General features: G+C 40.1%; 1 protein-coding gene across 4 annotated transcripts in view; it reads left to right on the forward strand.

The window, feature by feature from the left end:
- The window catches only part of ADGRE1 (adhesion G protein-coupled receptor E1), a 117,911-nt gene that overhangs the window by 74,591 nt on the left and 21,092 nt on the right, over nucleotides 1–22,228 (forward strand). For 3 of the 4 annotated variants that reach the window (XM_037823820.1, XM_037823822.1, XM_037823823.1), the window contains 7 exons: nucleotides 1,120–1,239; nucleotides 2,179–2,378; nucleotides 4,358–4,528; nucleotides 6,123–6,317; nucleotides 7,628–7,863; nucleotides 10,972–11,038; nucleotides 17,550–17,641. In XM_037823820.1, the coding sequence (XP_037679748.1) occupies nucleotides 1,120–1,239; nucleotides 2,179–2,378; nucleotides 4,358–4,528; nucleotides 6,123–6,317; nucleotides 7,628–7,863; nucleotides 10,972–11,038; nucleotides 17,550–17,641 (1,081 nt within the window). Of the gene's footprint in view, nucleotides 1–1,119; nucleotides 1,240–2,178; nucleotides 2,379–4,357; nucleotides 4,529–6,122; nucleotides 6,334–7,627; nucleotides 7,864–10,971; nucleotides 11,039–17,549; nucleotides 17,642–22,228 lie in introns of those variants that run through there. The other variant, XR_005214933.1, reaches the window with a different exon arrangement.

Consider the following 22,228-nt stretch of genomic DNA (forward strand, 5'->3'; position numbering starts at 1 on the left):
GGAATACTTGGTGCTGTAGGACTTTTATAGAAGCACCCCATTCCTGGTTGTCATAACAGTCACATAGATCTATCCTAACAATGTCTAGAAATCTAAGAGTTGTAAGTACAATATTTGGTGGACTGCCACCAGTAGTGAACAAACTGCCCTTAAATATCTTATCTTTTACTGAGGTGGTTCAGACAACAATCAAACTGGCATCTGGTATACCACATGGACATAATGGTGTTCAGAAAAAGGAGCAGACTTAGGGGGTTAGATAGAGTTAGGATTGTGTGTGTGGGAGTTGTTATTTAATAAAAGGTGTTGAGGAGAAGTCTCATTGATAAGGTAGTTTTGGGGTAGACACCTGAAAGAAGGGGGCGTATCTTGGAAAAAAGTAAGGATATGAACCCATGGGGATTTCAAGGAACAATGAAGAGTTCACTTGGCTGAAGTGGAGTAGGGGAAAATTAGAGCAGTAGGAAAGGATTTCATAGATTTTATTTGGAGTAAGATGGGGTGGAAGCATTGGAGAATTTTGAGAATAACCAGCACATCATCTGGCATATATTTTTAAAAGCTGTTTCTAGTTATATAATCTATTTTATTCCTATGAAGACCTGATGGGATTGGTCCTGCAATTATTGCCATATTACAGGTGAAAAATCAAATGCTAAGAGAGGTTAAGTCATTGCTCACATTTACACTATTGGTGAATGGCAGGGCTGGGACTCTTAGCTCCATATGACTTCAGAACCCAAGCTCTGTCTAGCATGCTGAGCTTGCCCCATTCCTTCTTATTTTCTATGATTTTGAAAACTTGTCTAAATTTGTAGTGGTCAGAATATCACCACCCTGTCTTCTTCTACCACAATGGACTTCAATCCTATCTTTCTGTGATACAGTTTCCATCCCTAAGTTGTGAGATCTCAGTCCTACAGCTCCAGTTGTGTTTCCCACTGGTGCTATCACCCATCCCCATCATTCATTAGAGAGTTCAAGAGGTGTCCCATGATGAATTGGCCTTTCCATTCTTCTCTTTGCTTGCAACTATGGATATGCACTTTTGATAGAGAGAAGCCAAACTCAAGACTCACTCTGGGTGACCTCTTGCAAATTCTTCATTTATCCTTTTAGACATTGAAAGCAAAGTTATCAAAGAAGAATGCATTGAAGAAAATATAGCCTTTAATTTGAAAGCCAAAGGAGATGCCATGAAGATTGAATGTTCCACAATAGGGGAGTCTGGTTCCTCAGGTACAGACCCACTCCCAAGGTTACAGGAGAATGGTTGTGGTACATTCAGTGAGCACATATTTAGTGATCACCTCCTAGGTGCTAGGATCTATGTGAGATGGTGGGGAACAAATGATGGTCAAGGCAGAAATGGCCATAACCTCAGGGAGTTTTCCATCTGATAGGGAAGTCAGACATTAAAAAAATAATCTCATGACACTAGAATATTTACACCCCTATAGTTCAATATGACAGCCACTGGCTATACATGGCTACTGAGTGCTTGAAATGTGGTTGAGACGTGCTGTAAATGCAAAACACACACTGGATTTCAAAGACTTAGTATACAAAAAAATGCTTGTAAAATATGTCATTAAAACATTTTTTATGTTTATTACATGTTGAAATGATATTAATTTGGCTATATTGGGTATATATATTAAAATTAATTTTACCTGTTTCTTTTTACTTTAAAAATGTGGCAAGTAGAAAATTTTAAATTACATATTTGGCTCACATTATGCTTCTGTTAGACAACACTGATCTGTATCAGGTTTGGCAAACTTTTTCTGCAAAGTTCTAGGTGACAAATATTCAGGTTTTGCAGATCTTACCATCTCTATTGCAACTACTTAACTCTGTCATTATCAAGTGAAAGCATTCATAGGGTGAAAGCATTCATAGACAATAGATGAATGAATGGGTATGGTTGCATGCCAATAAAACTGTATTTATAGAAGCAGGCAGTGGGCCATTGCTGGCTCCCATAGATATAATTGACATTGTGATTAATGCTCCAGTGAAAAAGCCCAGGGTGCAATGAGGAAGACATGTTTAAGCTATGTTTTGAGGAATCAGTGTGTGTGTGTGTGTGTGTGTGTGTGTGTGTGTGTGTTGGGTCATCTGTAATTACCACTTAGCAAATATTTCCCATTTCTTTTCATTTGGGGGAATTTGCAGGAACTACTGGGGTGGCTTTTGCCTCCTTCCAGGGCATGGAGTCTATTTTAGATGCAAGCTTCTTCCAAGATTCCCAGGCCCCCTTGACCTACTCTAAGAGGCAGCTGAAGATGAATTCTCATATTGTCAGAAGCATTTTGACTGGGGAGAAGAAAGACGGCTTCTCAGATCCAGTTATCTACACTCTGGAGAACATCCAGGTTTGTGATGAGGTCTCCACTGAGCCCCTGTTGATCAATTGGGAACTCACCTGCCCAGTAGGCTTAACTCCCTTTTTTTTTCATTAAAGTTAATAGATATGTATTTATTTTTTATTTTTTAATCTTCATTTTATTGAGATATATTCACATACCACGCAGTCATACAAAACAAATCGTACATTCGATTGTTCACAGTACCATTACATAGTTGTACATTCATCACCTAAATCAATCCCTGACACCTTCATGAGCACACACACAAAAATAACAAGAATAATAATTAAAGTGAAAAAGAGCAATTGAAGTAAAAAAGAACACTGGGTACCTTTGTCTGTTTGTTTGTTTCCTTCCCCTATTTTTCTACTCATCCATCCATAAACTAGACAAAGGGGAGTGTGGTCCTTATGGCTTTCCCAATCCCATTGTCACCCCTCATAAGCTACATTTTTATACAATTGTCTTTGAGATTCATGGGTTCTGGGTTGTAGTTTGATAGTTTCAGGTATCCACCACCAGCTACCCCAATTCTTTAGAACCTAAAAAGGGTTGTCTAAATTGTGCGTAAGAGTGCCCACCAGAGTGACCTCTCGGCTCCTTTTGGACTCTCTCTGCCACTGAAGCTTATTTCATTTCCTTTCACATTCCCCTTTTGGTCAAGAAGATGTTCTCCGTCCCACGATGCCGGGTCTACATTCCTCTCCAGGGTAACTCCCATTTTGAATGGGGATCCACCAAAGGTGGAAGCTTCCACATTTCTAGAAGATCAATCTCATTCTTGAAACCACCTCTATAAGAATGCGGTCTCCTATTTTTATATGCTGTTCTTCCATTCAGCAATAGGAGCTGTATCGGCTAGATTAAGTAATGTGGGTGCAAAAGGTTAGCTGGTGGATTATTTACCCTGGCTATGACAATGTTGAGTCGAGAGAGAGATCTGGAATCCAAGCCCTTCCTCTGTTTTCATGAATCTAAATTTGCTATTTGGAGTAATGAGACTTAATACAATTCTCCTCTTCCAATAATATTCCCCAATATACCCAACCAGTTATAGATATTTTTCTTAAATTTACCATAGTCTTACCTCTGATTTTTACCCAAATATGTTTTTCTGATAAATTAAGGTAATTATTTATAATTAACTTGATGGAATGTTCTGGAGAGATCCCCATCAATTTACACACTTCATTCTAAGCCAACACCATGTACAGTCTCATCTCTTACTTCCTACTCTTCTGTCTTGCACTTTCTCCCTCCCCCGCCCCCAATCTCACTCTCTCACTCTCTCTGAGTCTCTTTTACTGCTCTCAAGCCATCCTGGCCTTATTTCAGTTCTGGAAATGCATCAGTTTCCTTCCTGGCTCAGGACACTTGTATATGCTGTCCCTTCTGCTCAGAATACCCTGCCCTCATCCAATATTCACCCAAAATTTTTCATCTGGATAATTCTTATACATCTTTAATGTCTCAAACATAACTTTTCAGGTGGATTTCCTGCCCCCTCACTGTACCCTAGCATATCCATTTAACTTCTGTTACACATTATTAAGGCACAATGTTATTTTATAACTGTTAATAACAATATTTCTCTGTTTATTTGTTTTTCACATGTTTCTCTTCCCCCTGCACTATGATCTCTTTGGAAGGAGGGTCAATGTTTGTTCTATTTGCCTGTTTTCCATGGATAGTGCAGATCAAAGCATGGATAAGTGCTTAATCAAAACATGTTGAGAGAATGAGTGAATAAATAAATGACTATGTGAAGGTCTCATCGTGGATTTGGTGAAAGTAGTTTTCCTCTAGCAACCAGAGTATGGCTGCCACATTAGAATGGCCATCACTGCCAATTGAAATATCAGCATTTTTCTCCATTCCCTGCAGAACATAACCCTCATCTTCTTGCCTCAATTGGCTCCTGAGGTTGGTCATGTTGAATCCATTTGGGGAGGATTCTCAGGTGACCAGGTTCCTTGATATTCCAGCCAAAGCAGAAGTTTGAGAGCCCCATCTGTGTTTCCTGGGACTTGGATACGGAGGGCGGGAGGTGGACATCCTCAGGCTGTGTGATCCTTGAGGCTTCTGAGAACCACACCATCTGCAGCTGTAAGCGTTTGGCGAACCTGGCCATCATCATGGCCTCTACAGAGCTCACGGTCAGTACTAGTGGGCTGTGCTTTGGCTCCATGAGTGTCTGGCCCCAAATCTAGTGGGAGAAAATATTTACTGAACATCTGTATATACACATTTCAGTGCTGGGTGTAGTGAGAGGCAGTCATGGGGACCAAAGGGGTGTGTGATATACCTTTGCCATTGGGGAATTCATGGTCTGGTTGGGAATCATGAAATTCATATAGAAAATGAGAAGTACTGATCTTAGAGGGGCTGGGCACAATATTGATCTCAGATCCTATTTACTGAGCACTGCCTGTGTGTTGAGCCCTTTAGTTTCCATTAGCTCTAATCCTTATCAACATACTGCAAATTTAGTTTTTTAAATCCATCTTACAGAACAGGAGATGGAAGGTCAGCACCCTCTCTAGTTGTGAGTGGTGGAGGTAGGTTTCAAAACTCGTACGGGTCCAAGTGTCATTCTCTTTCCACTAAATTACACAAATGGAGCAAAAGGCAGTACTGTACAAATTTAGAGATGTTTAGTTCAATTCTCTCATTTCAAAAATGGTTAAAATAGAAAATGATAAGTAACATTTAAATAATGTATAATATGTCTCTGGTATATTGTAAGTAATTTAAATATTTCATTTAATCCTCCTCAGCAACCCTTAAGAGAGTTAGTGTGATTATTCCCTTTTAACAGATGAAAAAACAGGCACAGAGCAGTTAAGTGTTTTTCCAAAGCTCATACATCTAGAAACTGGCAGAATTGCGTCTATTCTCTAAACTACTACATCACAGTATCATAGAGGGGATCCTATGAGATGGGGCCTGGCATGTGTTTAACACACAGAAAGCACTCAAATAAATTTTAAAAATTAATTATGAGCAATGACATAGGGGAAGGATTCAACTTGTTCTTTTCCATTCCCAGAAATTGGTGAATCTTTAGATATCTGCATATCAGTTCAGGTTCAGTGCAAGAAACAGAAACCATTCAAGGTACTTCAAGAAGGAAGGGATTTATCACAGGGAGTCATTTGCTCACAAAATCATTGAAACAGATGGAGAATTTGAAATCAGTGGACAGCCACTTGGATTTTGGCTTCAAGGTCACCCCATTACAGCTGTGATTTGGAGACCAGAAACTGCTTCTTCTACGTTGCCCCGCGTTCATGAAATTGGCAACTGGACAGTTGGAAGGAAGAGTCTAGCCACTGCTGATTCCTGACTACTGACCCTATCTGGTTGCCAAAACTGCTGCAGGAATGGGGTGTCTCCCTGTTATCTTCCATGCATCTGCCTTCCAAAATCTCATGGTTACATCTCCTTGTACAGTGTAAATTACATCCTGGACCCATCCTTAGCCCCAGTGGATTCTGGGAAATGTAGTTTGCAGACATTCTGCCCCTGCAATTACATGAGGTGGGCAATAGGACAGGGTGGTGCATGGGTGGTGCCAGATGTCAATGGATGGCAAGGGCTGATGATGGACAATATTTTGTATGGTCTGAATATTTGAGAGAGAAAAGGGCTTCAGCCCTTTCTGTTCAAACCAGGGTGCTGGATCGTTCTATTAACTTGCTGGGGATATTGACCACCTCTAAGGCCAACTGTGGATCTCCTTGCTGACAGATGGAGTACTCCTTGTACATCATTAGCCATGTGGGCTTGATCATCTCCCTGGTGTGCCTCGTCTTGGCCATTGCCACGTTCCTGCTGTGTCATTCCATTCGCAACCGCAACACCGACCTCCACCTGCACCTCTGCGTGTGCCTCTTCCTGGCCAAGATTCTCTTCCTCACTGGTGTAGACAAGACGAACAACCAGGTCTTTTATTCCCCAGGTTCTGCCCCCATACACCCTCCAACCCTATTATCTCCACATCTGCCTCTGCTCATCTCTACTCAACCCCCACTGTGCTCCTCTTGACCTCAGGAGTTTGCACTTGCTGCACCCTCTGGCAGCAACGCTTTTCTCCCAGATTCTCCTCTGGTTGACTTCTTGTGATAGATATCAGTCTTAACTCACTTTTATGATCATTTTATGTAAAGTGGAACTTCTTATAGTTTTTCTGTAATCCAGTTATTCTCAGCTGGGGTGATTCAGTTCCCCAGGAGACACTTGACAATGTCTGGAGACATTTTGGGAATCACAACTTCTGGGTAGGGGGTTGTTACTGCAGTTTAGTGGGTAGAGACCAAGAACACTGCTGCTAAACATCCTGTAGTGCATAGGTCCGCCCCCACCACTAAGAAATATCTGTCTCCAAATGTCAATAGTGTTACAGTTGAGAAATCCTACTGCTACCTATCCATTTATTTTGTTTTATCCCCCAGCACTTTTCTGATTATTGATTATTGATCATTGATTATTTGTTGTTTGGCTTGCATTTTCACATCTACCAGTGGACTGTGTGCCCCATGTGAATAAGGATTTTGGCCAGTTCACTTCCTATAACCAGGCTAGACACATAGTATATGTCTAGGGTTTCCCAAAAGTAATACTTGACATTTTGGGTAGAATCATGGTCCTTTATGTAAAACGGACCCTCTCCTTGTTGGTTGTTTATCTTCCTTGAACTCTTTAGAATGAAATAGCAGGAGTGCCCCTCATCTGTTTGACCAGTGGTTGGAAAACTTTTTCTGTAAAGTGCTGCATAGTACTTTCGGCTTTTTGCATGATATCATTTCTTCAGTATAAACTACTCTTCCTGCTGTTGCAGAGAAAAAGCAGCCACAGATAATTCATAAAAAGGTGTGGCTGTGTGCCAATAAAAGTTTATTTACCAAAACACACAGCCAACCCATGGGGTATAGTTTCCTGATCCCCCATATTTCCAAACATCTTTTAAAGTTGAATGATCAAGGAGGCAGTTTCCCCAAACACTTTCAGTTGTAGGACTGAAAGTCATGCATTGTGGGAAACCTCAATCCCAGGCAACTCAGAATGGTTGGACAGCCTGCCAAAGGGGTGTTATCACTTGCTGTTTAGAACCACTATATATCTCTAAATATTTGTGGGATGGGTAATGGGCCAAGTTTGAGGAACTCCAATGAAGGCAGTCATGCCTCTGTCTTCCTCCTTTCAAATGTGCTCCCTGCATGGGGATCCTGAGTGTGCATATTTCCTTTCTCCAGTTGGGCTGTGCCATTATTGCAGGCCTTTTGCACTACCTGTTCCTTGCCTGCTTCTTCTGGATGCTGGTGGAAGCTGTCATGCTGTTCCTAATGGTCAGGAACCTGAAGGTGGTGAATTACTTCAGTTCTCGCAACATCAAAATACTGCACCTGTGTGCCTTTGGCTATGGACTCCCAGTGCTGGTGGTGGTTGTCTCTGCCAGTGTACAGCCACAGGGCTATGGGATGCATAATCGGTGAGTGATGTCCCTTTCCCTGAAGACTTTTATGCCAGGGTTGATGACAATTACTTAAATAAGGAGAGCAATAATAGAAGAAGTAGAGGTGGCTACCATTGATTGGGCTATTTGATTTATTTTTGGTCTCAGGGATGCCATGTACAGCAGCACAGTTCGTGCATGACACAAATCCTGAGGACCCTATTTATACTGTAGTATAGGCAAAAGGCACTGCTGTACCCAGGAGACTTAATTGTACCATTTTAAAATCATGGACTTGGATTCATTCTTTTTGGATTTCAATCCTGGCTCCACCATCTTTGACTGTGCTCCCTTGGTCAAATTATTAAACCTCTGTGTGCCTCCTTCTCCTCATCTATAAAATGGGGCTCTTACTGCCTACTTCATTGTGTTGCAATGAGGATTAAATGAATTATTATCTGGAAAACATTTAGAACAGTATGGAACATAGTAAAGCAAGTATAAACAAGATAATTTTTATTACCACCACCATTATCACCTTTTCCCATTATAAACCTAGGTGGGTTTATCACATGGTTTCATAGGAGATGATTTTTGATAGTACATTGGTGAACACTATTTTAAAAAAAATGTTTCTGAATTTAGTTTGCCGTGTATTAAAATATTACCAGCCTACCAGACTCATGATTTCACAGATGTGACTGTACTGTATAAACAAAAAGATGAGTCAATTTGGAGGAAAAACAAATGTAAATGACAGAACAGATTTTATGTGGCAGGGTCTAGACTGTAACATGATGTTACATCATTAAATCCTATGATATACCCTTGAGATAGTGTTATTATCCCAATGTACTGGTGAAGAAACTGAGGCTCAGAGTAGTTAAAAGAATTTTCCACCATAACACATTGTGAATGGGACCAAAAGAGACTTGAATCTGGATCTTTCCAGTTTTGGGGTCCCAATGACTACCCCTGTGCTGTAGGCACTTACTTGAGCTGTGTTTGTGGAATTAAGTACCCATGTTCCTCCCTGCATGATCATGGTTTATACTTCAGGTGAGTTCAGGAGACAAGGAGGGAGAGGAATTCAAATTCAATAAGCACTCATCATAACATAAATCCTGTAAGATTTACATATTATATTCTCTCTGACAATTCTCAACCAAAATCCTATGGGTTAAGAATTAGTGTCTGCACTTACCAAAGAGGAAATTGAAGTTTCATAGAGTTGTAAAACTTTTTGGGGGTCACATTGCTTTTAAGTATCAGAGATGAGGCCTGAGTGTAGATGTGACCATCTTTTCTGGAGATGGTGGTGTCTAGGCAAGACCACCATGATGAATTCTGATGTTGGTGTGAGCAGGCTGAGCCCTGGTAAAGACCAAAGAAGATGATAGCATTGGGGCTGGAAAATTCATGGAAGGCTTCCTGGAGGAGGTAGAACTTGAATGGGACTTCAGAGTTCTGAAATGTACACAGGTAGAGAGGAGAGGGGTGACAACACAGGTGAGGGCAAAGACTGTTACTGGGAGAGTTCAAGCAGGTGCTAGCACAGACTGACTGGATTGAAGGGAAGGGAAAGTCGGGCTGGGATATGGAATTTGGAGAAAGAAATTGCATTGACAAGGATTTCAGGTTATTCAAGGAAGCAGTTGAGGGTGGTGGGAAATGAAGCAGACAGAGAAGGATGCAGTATAGGGTGTGTTTTCATGAGCAGAAGACTGCTTTTGACAATTGGGAACCTCTGGGAGACTGCATTAGGGTTAAGGTTAGGAAAAGGGGTGGGTTATGGTTAAGGATAGTGTTAGAATTACTTAGGGGTAGGTTTAGGGTTAGGACAAGGGGTAGGTTATGTTTAATGTTAGAGTAAGTTAGGGTTAGGGCTAGAATAAGGTGTGCGTTAGGGTTATCATTAGAACTAAAGTTAGGGTTAGGATTAGGAATTGGGGGACTACAGAACATGCACCTCAGTTAACTCACCCAAGTGATGAGGGAATTGGGTTATATAAGGTAGGGTTATGGTGTGAACTAGGGTGAGGGTTGTTGTTAGTGCTAAGGTTGGCATTAGGGAGAGAGCAAAGAACATGCATCTCTTTATCCCACCCAAATGATGTGGAGTTGTGGCATTTTTCCCCCAATTGCATCCCATCAGTCATTGGTTGAGAGCTTCTCCCAAGGAGAAATAATTCTCCAGGGCTTTAGTTTTCTACCCTCAGGGAGGGATACAAGTTGGCTACCTTTACTGAGGCTATAAATCCTAAAATTGTATGGACAACATATTCTCTATGATGCAAACATTTTCTGGTACTTAAGTCTAATGCTCCAGGGAGAGAACACCTGGTTGACCTATCTTTATTCTTTACCTTCTCTTATTGGGTGGAAAGCATACTTCTACAAAAGAAACGTTAGGATACTGTCACTCAACATGGAATAATTGTTGGGTGGTGAAAACGGAAACAGACAATTCAGGCAATTTATTGCTTAATTCTGTTTCTTTTGTCTCTCATCCTTTTTCCCTTCTTTCATCACTCCTTCCTTTCATCTTTCCTTCCTTCCCTCTCTGTCTTTATCATTTTAAAAATAAGCAAAGAATTTCAGGTCTATGCTGGTCCTGGGGGCTTGGGGCATAAAGAAATGAACAAGAAAGCCGAGGTAAAATTCTCATTCAAGCCATAGTTTAGAAGGGGGAGACAGTTTACAAGTAAACAGACAGCTAAACAATATAAGTTATGATAGTGACAGATGATATTTTAGGAAGCAGCATGAAGGGGTGGGAGTAGACTACTTTAGCTAAGGACAATCAGGAGTGGCTTCTCAGAGGAGGTAACATTTGAACTATTTAACTCACAAGGGGTATCAGTGGAGTTTTGGACAAATGGAAAAGGAATCACAAAGGCTCTGAATTGGGGATGAGCTGGATCTAGGATATTAGATGAAGGTTTCAGGCACATTTGCCCAGGAAAGAGGTCTGAAAGAAGAGTCACTTCAGACCAAAGGAAATCAAACCTGGACCTGCTCTATCAGAATTTTCATCAGAGTCTCACCTCCCTATATTCTCTTGTTTCCGTGCCTTTGTTGGGACATGAGTAACTGTAGAGTCATGACTTTGGGGCAATTGATAACTTCTGTTTCTCTCCATAGTTGCTGGCTAAATACAGAGACAGGACTCATCTGGAGTTTCCTGGGGCCGGTTTGCACAATCATATTGGTAAGAAAATTTCTTGGTGAAGTGTGTTCTGTAGGAGACCACAGGAAGGGATTGGGAAGTGTCAGCTGAGGTGGTCACTAGTTCTCCTAAAAAATTCTCTATTCTAATCTGTGATTCTTGAGATTTCCAAATTAGAGTGACTTCTCCATGCCAAGAAGCTAATGCTCATGAGAGGGACAAAATTTTAACTTTGTTTTTCAATATGATTGGTCTACCAGCCTCTTTGAAGTACAGATGTTAAATGAGAGAAAAGGTAGAAGGAGATCAAGAGCCACTGAGAGGGGAGAGAGTGAGAGAGGGAAATGATAAGAGGGAGACAAGGGGAAGCCCAGGGCTCTTGAACACCTTCTCCTTGCTTCCAATACATACACCACAGTCCTGCTAGATGTTGATTTCTCAACTCTCTCTCGTGGCCACTTGTTTCCCTGTGTCATTTGTAATTTTGAATTGTAAGGGAACATTCAATGGATCTGATCTTGGGGGTTCTGAGGGTGTATTCCTTCAGAGACATTAGCTTTTACTTCTGTGATATTCCTTGGAGATACTATCAACCTGAAACCACTTTCAATGAATTACTCATCTCAGGGCTCCCCCAGCTATGAAAGTAGTGTCAATTTGAACTCCTAACTCATGGGAGATCAGAGCTGTGCTTTGCATTACTTCTTTACTCTTCTCTCTTTTCTTGTCTCTTTTCTCTTCTCTTTCTCTTCTTTCTGTTCTTCTATTCTTCACTTTGTTCCCTTTCCTTCTCTCCTCTCTTTGCTGCTCCTCTCCTCTTCTGTTCTCTTCCCCTCCCTTCTCTTTTCCTCCTTCCTTACCCCTTGCATGCCATCCCATCCCCTCCCCTCTCTTATATACTTTTTTCTTTTATCTTCACTAGGATCAAAATCCTAGGCAGAAAAGTTTCTTTCCTCTTTCTCTTAGCCAGGATTTTTAAATGCAATTTTATTGAGATATATTCACATACCATACAGTCATCCAAACCATACAATCAATTGTTCACCGTATCATAACATAGCTGTGCATTCATCACCACAATCAATTTTTGAACATTTTTGTTACTACAGAAAATATGAATAAGAATAAAAACAAAAAGTAAAAAAGAACACCCGAAACATCTCATATTCCTTTTCCCTCTATTATTCATTTACTTTCTGTCCCCCTTTTTTTCCTACTCATTTGTCCATAAACTGGATAAAGGGAGTGTGAGCTACAAGGTTTTCACAATCACACAGTCACACAGTATAAGCCACATAGTTATACGATCATCTTCAAGAATCAAGGACAGTGGATTGCAGTTCAAAAGTTTCAGGTATTTCCTTCTAGCTATTCTAGTACATTAAAAACTAAAAGGGGATACCTATATAATGAAAAAGGGGTACCTATATAATGAATAAGAAAACCTCAAGAATGACCTCTCAACTGCATTTAAGATTGCTCAGCCACTGAAACTTTATTTTGTTTAATATCTCTTCCCCCTTTTCACCAGGAAGGCTTTATCAATCCCATGATACTGGGTCCAGGCTCTTCCCTGGGAGTCATGTACCACATTGCCAGGGAGATTTTTGCCTCTGGGAATCATATCCCACCTCGGGGAGAGGGCAGTGAGGTTACCTGCTGAGTGGACTTAGAGAGAGACAGGCCATATCAAAGCAAAAAAAAAAAAAAAAACAATAGGTTCTCTGGGGAGACTCTTAGTTACCATTATAAGTAGGTTTAGCCTTTCAGTTGTGTATAATTGACCAGGTTATACACAAACAGCCCAACATCTCAGAATTTAGAGATAACCATTACAACTCATGAATAGATGTGACTGTTGTAAGAGCTTACAATCTAGGAACCTTTACAATAAACCTTCCCCTGAAAACATATGGTCTCAGATTTAATTATCAGAGTTTGCACATCATAGTTAGTCCATATTACTGAGGCAGTATAATGTTTGTCTATTCAATTCTGGATTATTTCACTCAACATACTGCCCTCAAGGTCCATTCATCTAGGTGTACACCTCACAACCTCATTTCTTCTTGTCACCACTCGGTATTCCATTGTATGAATACACCACAGTTCACCATTTCATTTATCAGTTGTGTACCATTAGGCCACCTCCATCCATTGCAATTTGTGAATATGGCTGCCATGAATATCAGTGTGCAACATCCACTCATGTCTCTGCCCTTAGTTCTTCCAAGTATATATCCAATAACAGGGTTTCAGGACCATATGGCAACCCCATAGTTAGCTTCCTGTGGAACCACCACATTGCCCTCCCAGCTGGGCTGCATTATTCTACTTCCCCACCAACAAGGAATAGTACATCCCTTTCCACGTTTTCTCTAGCACTTGTAACCCTCTATTTATTTTTTAACAGTTTCTTTTACACACCATAGAATCTACCCTAAGTAAACAATCAGTGATTCCCAGTATAATCACATAATTATACATTCACTCCCATAGTTTATATGAGGACATTCCCATCTCTGCCCCAAAGAAAGAGGAAAAGGAGAAAAATAAATGAAGAATAAAAATACAAAAGATAGAAGAAAAATAAAAATAAAATACAATGAAAAGTTCAGATAACATCACCACCACCAAGAATCCCATATCACTCTCTTATATCCTCCTCTTACAGACATTTAGCTTTGGTATATTGCCTTTGTTACAATTAATGGAAGCATCTTTCAATATTACCATTAACTGTAGACTCTAGTTTTCATTGATTGTATTTTTCCCCTATACCTTCCAATTTTCAACACCTTGCAATGTTGACATTCATTTGCTCTCCCTCATTCAAAAACATTTTTATATTTGTACATTTAATAACTAACATTGACCACTCTAGGTTTTGCTAAGTAAATACAATCCCAGTATTTATCTTCTATCTTTCCTTCTGGTGTCATACATGCCCCTAGCCTTCCTCTTTCAACCATACTCACGCTCATCTTTGTTCAGAGTACTTACAATATTGTGCTATCATCACACAGTAGTGTGCTATCCATTTCTGGATCCATAAAATCAATCCTGTTGATCATTCCGCACTCGTTCAGCATCAAAAGCCCAATCTCTAACCTATCTCCTGATAACCTGTGTTCTCAACTCTCAAATTTTGCTCATCATTGTTGGTCCATATTAGTGAGACCATACAGAATCCATCCTTTTCTTTCTGGCTAATTTCACTCAATGTAGTGTCTACTGTCTACCATTTTGTCTTTTGGATTTTATGTCTATCTTACTTTATTTTTATTTTTTCCCTCTCTCTCTCTTTACCTTTACTGATAGTCTTCATTTCTACACACTTCTCCAAACCTCTCTCTCTTGTCTTTTCCTATCTTCCTGTAGTACTCCCTTTAGTATTTCTTGTTCACAAACTCTCCGTGTCTCTTTGTCTGAAAATATTTTAAACTCTCCCTCATTTTTGAAGAAGAGTTTTGCTGGATATAGAATTCTTGGTTGGCAGTTTTTCTCTTTCAGTATCTCAGATATATCATAACATTGCCTCATTGCTTCCATGGTTTCTACTGAGAAATCCACATAGCCTTATTGAGCTTCCCTTGTATGTGATGGATCACTTTGCTCTTGCTGCTTTCAGAATTCTCTCTTTGTCTTTGACATTTGATGATCTGGTTATTATGTGCTTGGATTTGGTCTACTTGGATCTATTCTGTTTTGGGTATGCTGTACTTTTTGGATCTGTAATTTTATGTCTTTCATAAGAGATGGGAAATTTTCAGTGATTATTTCCTCCATTATACTTTCTGCCCCTTTCCCCTTCTCCTGTGACACCCATGACACATATAGTTGTGTGCTTCATGTTGGCATACGGTTCCCTGAGACACTGCTCATATTTTTCCATTCTTTTCCCTACATATTCTTTTGTGTTTAGGATTTCAGATGTCCTGTCCTCCAGTTCATGAATCCTCTCTTCTGCCTCTTCAAATCTGCTTTTGTATGTCTCCATTGTGTTTTTCATGTCTTCTATTTTGTCTTTCATTCCCATAAGTTCTGCCAATTGTTTTTTCAAACTTTCAAGTTCTTCCTTATGTTTGCCCAATGATTTTTTTATCTCCTTCATCTCTTTTGCCATATCTTCCCTCAACTCGTTGATTTGATTTTTGAATTGATTTAGGAGATTTATTTGATTAGTTATTTGTAGCTTCAATTCCTGTATCTCAGTTGAAGTGTAGGTTGTTCTTTTGACCGGGGCCATGTCTTCATTTTTTATAGTGCAGTTTATAAATTTTTATTGCCTAGGCATCTGGTTTCTTGATTACCACAATCAGATTTTCCTGGGTGTCAGGAGGAGGCCATATTCAGTATCAGATTTCCCTGAGGGTAAGACAGAAATTTGTCAGACTTTCGTGTGAGAGTTCTAGGTGGTGTCCTTTTCCTATCCTGCCCAGCAGATGGTGCTTGTCAGCCCGCAATTCCCCACTGGTGTAAAGAGGTGTGCTGCATTTAATTCTCAGTGGGTCATGTCCTGGCCATGGTCTGAGGGTGTCAGAAGTCAATTTTAAGCAGTTTTTGTATTTTTTCCCCTCCCAGGCCTTGGGGGTCTCCGTTCTCTGAAGGAAGGCTGCTACATGAGCTGGGCCCTGTCCCTCTCTTTTCTCAAGGAAGATAAACCCTTTAGGGAATTGTCTCCACTTGAGTATTTCCTTTGACCCTCTATCTTAATTCTACCCTTGTCTGCATCAGTGCTGACAACTGAAAATGCCTGATACTTTCTCTAATGAGCTACTTATAATGAGAGGAAAAAAGAGAAAAAAGTAAGAAGTCCCCTTTCCAAAGCCAGTCCTCAGCCCTCCAGTTCACCAGGCAAGAACCAGAATTGGTACATGGTTCTGTGTGCACCTTTTCTTGGGACACAGCCCTTTTCCATTATTCTGATCTCAGTGGACTCCAAAGCCTCTATTTTTATTTATTTATGTATTTTTTTCCATCAGCCCTGACCTCTGCCAGGATAAACCTCCAGGTTCCTCACCTGCTTGCTCTGGGTTTATCCATGCTCATAGCCTGTATACGGTAGTCCAAATTTGTTAATTAAAACCACAGTTATAGCTTGGTTGAGCTAAATTTCCTTGCTCCCAGCAGGGACTACTTCTTTTTCCCACAGCAAAGTTTTGCAACACAGCCCGCCATGCTGGTTGGGTAAGAGCACCAGCTTCACAGTTTGGGGAACTTTACTTACAGTTCTTTGCTGCAATCTCAGCCATTCCACCCATTCCTGACTGGTGTACAATGTTGTCCAGTCAGGGGTGTCTCCCCATCAGTTGTTCCAGACTATTTTCCAGTTGATCCTGGCTATTTACTATTTGCTCTAGGGGATTAGCTAAATTCCACACCTCTCTATGCTGCCATCTTGGCCCACCTCTCTTTGTCAGGATTTTGTTTTCTTGTTTATGCTTTCAGGGATGGTGTGGTCCTGCTTTTATTTAGTGGTTTCCCCTTTTTGTGTGGAGTCAAGGGCTTGCCCTGTGTTCCAGTAATCACCATTAAATCCCCAGACTTTAGATTCTGGTTTCAGAAAATACCCTGAGGAAAACTACAGTGTCATTTCTAGCTCATGACTCTGGTTTCATAATTGTTCTTCATTCATGGCTTCTGGGATTTCCTTTACTTTCTTACAAGCTCAGCTATAAATGGAAGGGGATATCTATTGAATTTTAGCAAGCATTTTTGGTGTTTTTTTGTGAAAGAGTTTTTTAGAATGATTTTCCTAAAATTAAAAACTGACCTTCATATTCCTCAGCATGAAATCTGTCTGTGGTTTCTCCATTGCCTAAAAGCCCACCTCCCTTAGCATAGTGCTCAAGGTCTTTCCCTGTGTGGCCCTGCCAACTTCCATAGTTTTCTTTTCTGCTCTTTTCCTCATGCCTGTCTCTTGTTGTACCAATGAACTTCCTGCTCCCAAAAGGCACCAAGTTCTCTTCTCTAGGATCTCCTCACATGGGTGGCAGCCATGGGGCTCAAACCATGAATGTGAAACACTTAGCACAATGTTTGACAAACATTTGTGCCAGTGTATATGTAATGATGGAAATAATAATATTTTATCCTGTCCATCCCCAAATCTTCAGGGACATTTGACTCCTCTGAAAGTATTACTAATTTTGAAAAAATAAATGCATTACCCTAAGGCAGTGGTTCTTTACCAGGATATTCTGTTCCCACCAACTCCACCCCAGGGGACACTTGGCAATGTCTTGTAACACATTTGTTGTCATAACTGGGGCATGTGTGTGCTCTTGGCATCTAGTGTGTAGCAGCCAGGGATGCTGCTAAATGCCTTACAGTGCACAGAATAGTCCCCACCACCAAGAGTAGTCCATCCCCCAATACTGATAGTACCCTGTTGAAAAACTGTCCTGGGGCTCTGTGTGTCCCAGTCTGAGATGCTGAGGTTGGGCCTTACAGAGGATGACCTTGACTTCCACTGCAGGTCACAGTCTGTGTCCTAAACCTTGGTCTTGATCCTAACTTCCAGGGGCATCCCTTCTGCTTGACTTTGTAGATCAACTCCATCCTCCTCACTTGGACCTTGTGGATCCTGAGGCAGAAACTTTCCAGTGTCAATGCCGAAGTCTCAACGCTCAAAGACACCAGGTGCGGTCCCTCTTCCTTTCCTACCTCTTACAGTCATCTTTCTTCCAGAAAGTTTTGTGGAATGCCAGGTCCTATGCCCAAAGATGAGGCCTCCTTAGAATAGCAGTGTCTAGGACTGCAACAAGACTTGGGCTCAAACCCCAGCACTACCACTTGTTTGCTGTGTGACCTTAGGCAAGTTACCTTCGTATATTATACCATCAATACTCTTTTCCTTTGCATACATTTAGATGTTTATCTACAAAAAATAGAACAATAATATTTTATTTTCTATACCTATTTTTTCTGTTAATATATATGATGTCATGAGTATGTTCCCACTTAATCAGAAATTCTTCTATAATATCATTTTTGGCATGATATTTCAGTACAATGATGTAGCACAACTTATTTTAATTATCCCTTATTCATGGATATTTAAGTTGTTTCTGTTTTTTTTTGTTTTTTTTTCATTGTTTTTTTGTTTTGTTTTTGCTTTTATAAGCAATACTCCCTTGAATACTCTTGTAGATAAATCTTCTTCTACATCTGTGGTTATTTAATTATGAAATATGAAATTGCCTTAGTCAAAGGGCAGGTGAATTGTAACATTTTAAATACATAGTGCATGTTATTTTCCAAAAAATTGGTTCCTATTTAATTGACCATCAGAATTGTGTGAGTGCTTGTTTCTCTGCAGCTATGCCTATGCTGAGTTTGATCCTTATTTTTGTTGCGGCACTTTAATATGTGACGTAGCTATCTCATTATATTTGCTCATATATATTATTTTATGTAAGAGACATGAGGCTTTTTCACATTCTTATAGACCATTTGCATTTCCTATCTTTATCACCCTACTGTTTAAGAACCTATTAGAATCAGACATTTTCTGAGTTTTACTGTCAGTGACATAATGATGTCCTTTGCTTCTGTTACTCTCAGTGTCCAATCCACTGTCCATTAAAATATTTTTTTGGAAAAGTTAATGCAAAAAGTTAAAATGAAGTTAATTCTTGCTACATATTCTGGTTTGCTAAAGCTGCCTTTATGCAAAATACCAGAAATGGACTGGTTTTTATAATGGGGATTTATTAGTTTCCAAATTTACAGCTCTAAGGGCATAAAAGTGTCCAAATTAAGGCATCAACCAGAGGATTGAAGAAAGACTGATGGCAATCTGGAACACCTCTGTCAACTGGGAAGGCACGTGACTGGTGACTGCTGGTCCTTTGCTCCCAGGTTCTGGTTTCAAAATGGCTTTCTCCAAAATGTCTCTGAGCTTCTGTCTCTTAGCCTGTGTGCATCCTTTCTTGAGATTCTTTCTCTTTTGGCTTCTCTCTTTCTCAGCTCCTGTGCCTCTTCACTTGTTCTCCCAGGGCATTTCTCTCCAAGCATCTGGGGGTCCTTTTTTAGCTTCTCCCAGGCAAAGTCTGGGCTTCATCTCTTAATGCCTCCAAACATCTTTCTGTCTGTGTCTCCAAGCATCAGCATCTGTGTTGGCTCTTGAGCCCTCTTAAGTACTCCAGTGAACTAATCAAGACCCACCCAATGGGTGGGGTCCACACCTCCGTCGAAATAATTTACTCAAAGAACTCACCAACAGTTGGGTGAGGCACATCTCCATGGAAACAAGCTTTCCACCATAATCAAAAGACTAATACATCTGCCCCCATTAAGGAACATGGATTTTGTGGGGGACATAATAGATTCAAACCAGCACACAACATTAAAAAAAAGCAGTAAAAAGGGAAAACATGAAAAGCAATTTCCCAGGTCTCCCCCATCTGGAGCAAATATTATCGCTTGAATTATGCTTCCTTCCAGAATAGTCTATGCCTGTAAATTCTCCTTCTTTTTATAAATGATAGGATGCTGTGCATATCATTCTGTATTTGTTCATCCACATGTTGTATAACATTTCATATCAATACTTATGGCTAATAACAACTAACAGTAATGCTTATTTTGTGTCAGTTTTAAGCACTAAAGGTCTTTTCATCTCATCATTCAATCTGTAGAACAAGCTGATGGCATAGATATTTCATTATCCCTATATCAAAGTGAGGAAACTGAGGCACAAGGAGGTGACATAACTCACAAAGTCTGTGAATTATTGTTCAGAAATTGAATGCAGTGGTCTGTACCTTACCCACTACAGCATATTGTCATCCCCCTTGCATTTTACAATGTGACTGTAATCCGCCTTCTGTCTCTGTGGATTTGCCATTGGGGACATTTCATATAAATGGAATCACATACTATGTGCATGGCTTCTTTCTCTTAGCTTAATGTTTTTTTAACGCATTTTTTATGGTGAACTTTAACATATATACATAGCAATGATAACTTTCAAAGTATGATTTAACAAGTAGAGAGCAAATTTCAAAGATTATCATGGGTCACGGTTCCACAATTCAGCTATTTCCAGTATTGTAAAATATACCCTGTGTAAAGAAAGGTGTTAACTTTCAGTGTACAGCTCAGCAAGCAGTTATACAGGTAATTTCAAAATTTGTTATGGGTTACAGTTTCACAGTTTCAGTTCTTTCCATATTATGCAATATAGGGTATATACAGAAAGGTGAAGAATTTCAAAGCACAATTCAACAAGTAGCTATGGAGCAAATTTCAAAGGATGTTATAGGTTACACTTCCGTTGTGTTATTTATCTCCTTTCAGCTACTCCAACCCCCCAGCATCTAAATATATATATTCCAATATTCATAAACATTTGTTAAATTTTATCTTGTTTGTTGCTACCCATTCCTCTCACTTACTCTCTTTCTCCAACTCCAAAAGTGTCTACACAGTGAGCACCCTAACTTGTTCATATTGAAAAGGGGTGTCAACATGATGGGGAAGGGGGTTTCATCTGATTGTTGTTCTTAAAGAGACCATTGCCTCTGTGTTTTAGAGCTTGTCTGGCAAAGGAACATTGGTGGATTTAAGTTTCTGAGAGATAAAACTTAGTGAGTCAATCTTTTATAGAATCTGAGGTAGGGACCTAGGTATTTGGGGACTATTTTTGGCAAGGGCATGGCATACTGTGGCCATTTGGGATGTCTGGCTGGAGTTTGCATAGGAGAAACCTTGAGGAGAGCCTCTTGACTCTATTTGGGATCTCTCAGCCACTGTGACCTCAGCTTGTTACCTATCTTTTTATTTCCACTTTTGGTCAAGCAGGCATTTTCAATCCCTCGCTGCCAGGGCCTGGCTCATTCCTGGGCATCATGTCCCATGTTGACAGGGAGATTTATTTCCCTGGGACATATGTGCCTTGTGGAGGTGAGGTTAATGCATTTATTTACTGAGTTGGGCTTAAAGAGAGAAAGGCTCATCTGAGCAACAGTGAGGTTCCCTGGAGGTGCTTCTTAGGCGTAATTATAGGAGGGCTCAGCCTCCCATTTACAATCCTAAATTTCACAAGAGCAGGCCTCAAGTCAAGGGCTTGATTCATTAAGTAATGGGTTCCTAATTTCACTTAATATATATTCTATCCCAAGCTAAATGGTCAGATTCTAACATTATCTTCACTTTGTTGTACAATCCTCATCACTCTTAAATTTAAACAATTACAATACATCCCAGAGCTCTTATCAGCTGCCAATAATTCACCCCTAGTGTTATTGTAGTGTTGGTGACCCTTATGATCATATCTGTACATATTAGTTTATCATTCCCCCTTCACTAGCTTCTATTTCTAGGTGCCCTATATTCTACATCATAAGACACTTATTTTACATTTTTCACAGAGTTCACATTAGTGGTAACATACAGTATCTCTCCTTTTGTGTCTGCCTCATTTCACTCAGCACTATGTCTTCAAGGTTCATCCCACTGTCATATGTTTCATGACCTCATTCCTTCTTACTGCTGCATAGTATTCCATGTGTATATACCACATTTTGTTTATCCACTCATCTGTTGAAGGACATTTGGGTTGTTTCCATCTCTGGGCAGTTGTGAACAATGCTGCTATGCACATAGGTGTGCAAATATCTGTTCATGTCACTGCTTTCAGATTTTCCAGGTATATAACAAGAACTGAAATTGCTGGATCATAGGGTAACTCAATATTTAGTTTTCTGAGGAACTCCTGAACTGTTTTCCAGAGTGGCTGCACCCTTATACAGTCCCACCAGCAATGAATGAGAGTTCCAATTTCTCCATATCCTCTCCGGCATTTGTAGTTTCCTGTTTGTTTAATGGCAGCCATTCTTATTGGTGTGAGATGATATCTCATTGTGGTCTTAATTTGCATCTCCCTAATGGCCAATGAAGCTGAACATTTTTTCATGTGTTTCTTGGCCATTTGTATTACTTCTTCAGAGAACTGTTTTTTCATGTCTTTTGCCCATTTTGTAATTGGGCTGTCCATACTATCATTGAGTTGTAGGATTTCCTTATATTTACAAGATATCAATCTTTCATCAGATACACGGTTTCCAAATATTTTTTCCCATTGAGTTGGCTGCCTCTTCACTTTTTTGACAAATTCCTTTCAGGTACAGAAGCTTTGAAGTTTGAGGAGTTCCCATTTATTTTTTCTTTTGTTGCTTGTGCTTTGGGTGTAAGGTCTAGGAAGTGACCTCCTAATACAAAGTC

This window comes from Choloepus didactylus (assembly GCF_015220235.1).
Source record: "Choloepus didactylus isolate mChoDid1 chromosome 25 unlocalized genomic scaffold, mChoDid1.pri SUPER_25_unloc1, whole genome shotgun sequence".
Lineage (NCBI taxonomy): Eukaryota > Metazoa > Chordata > Mammalia > Pilosa > Megalonychidae > Choloepus > Choloepus didactylus.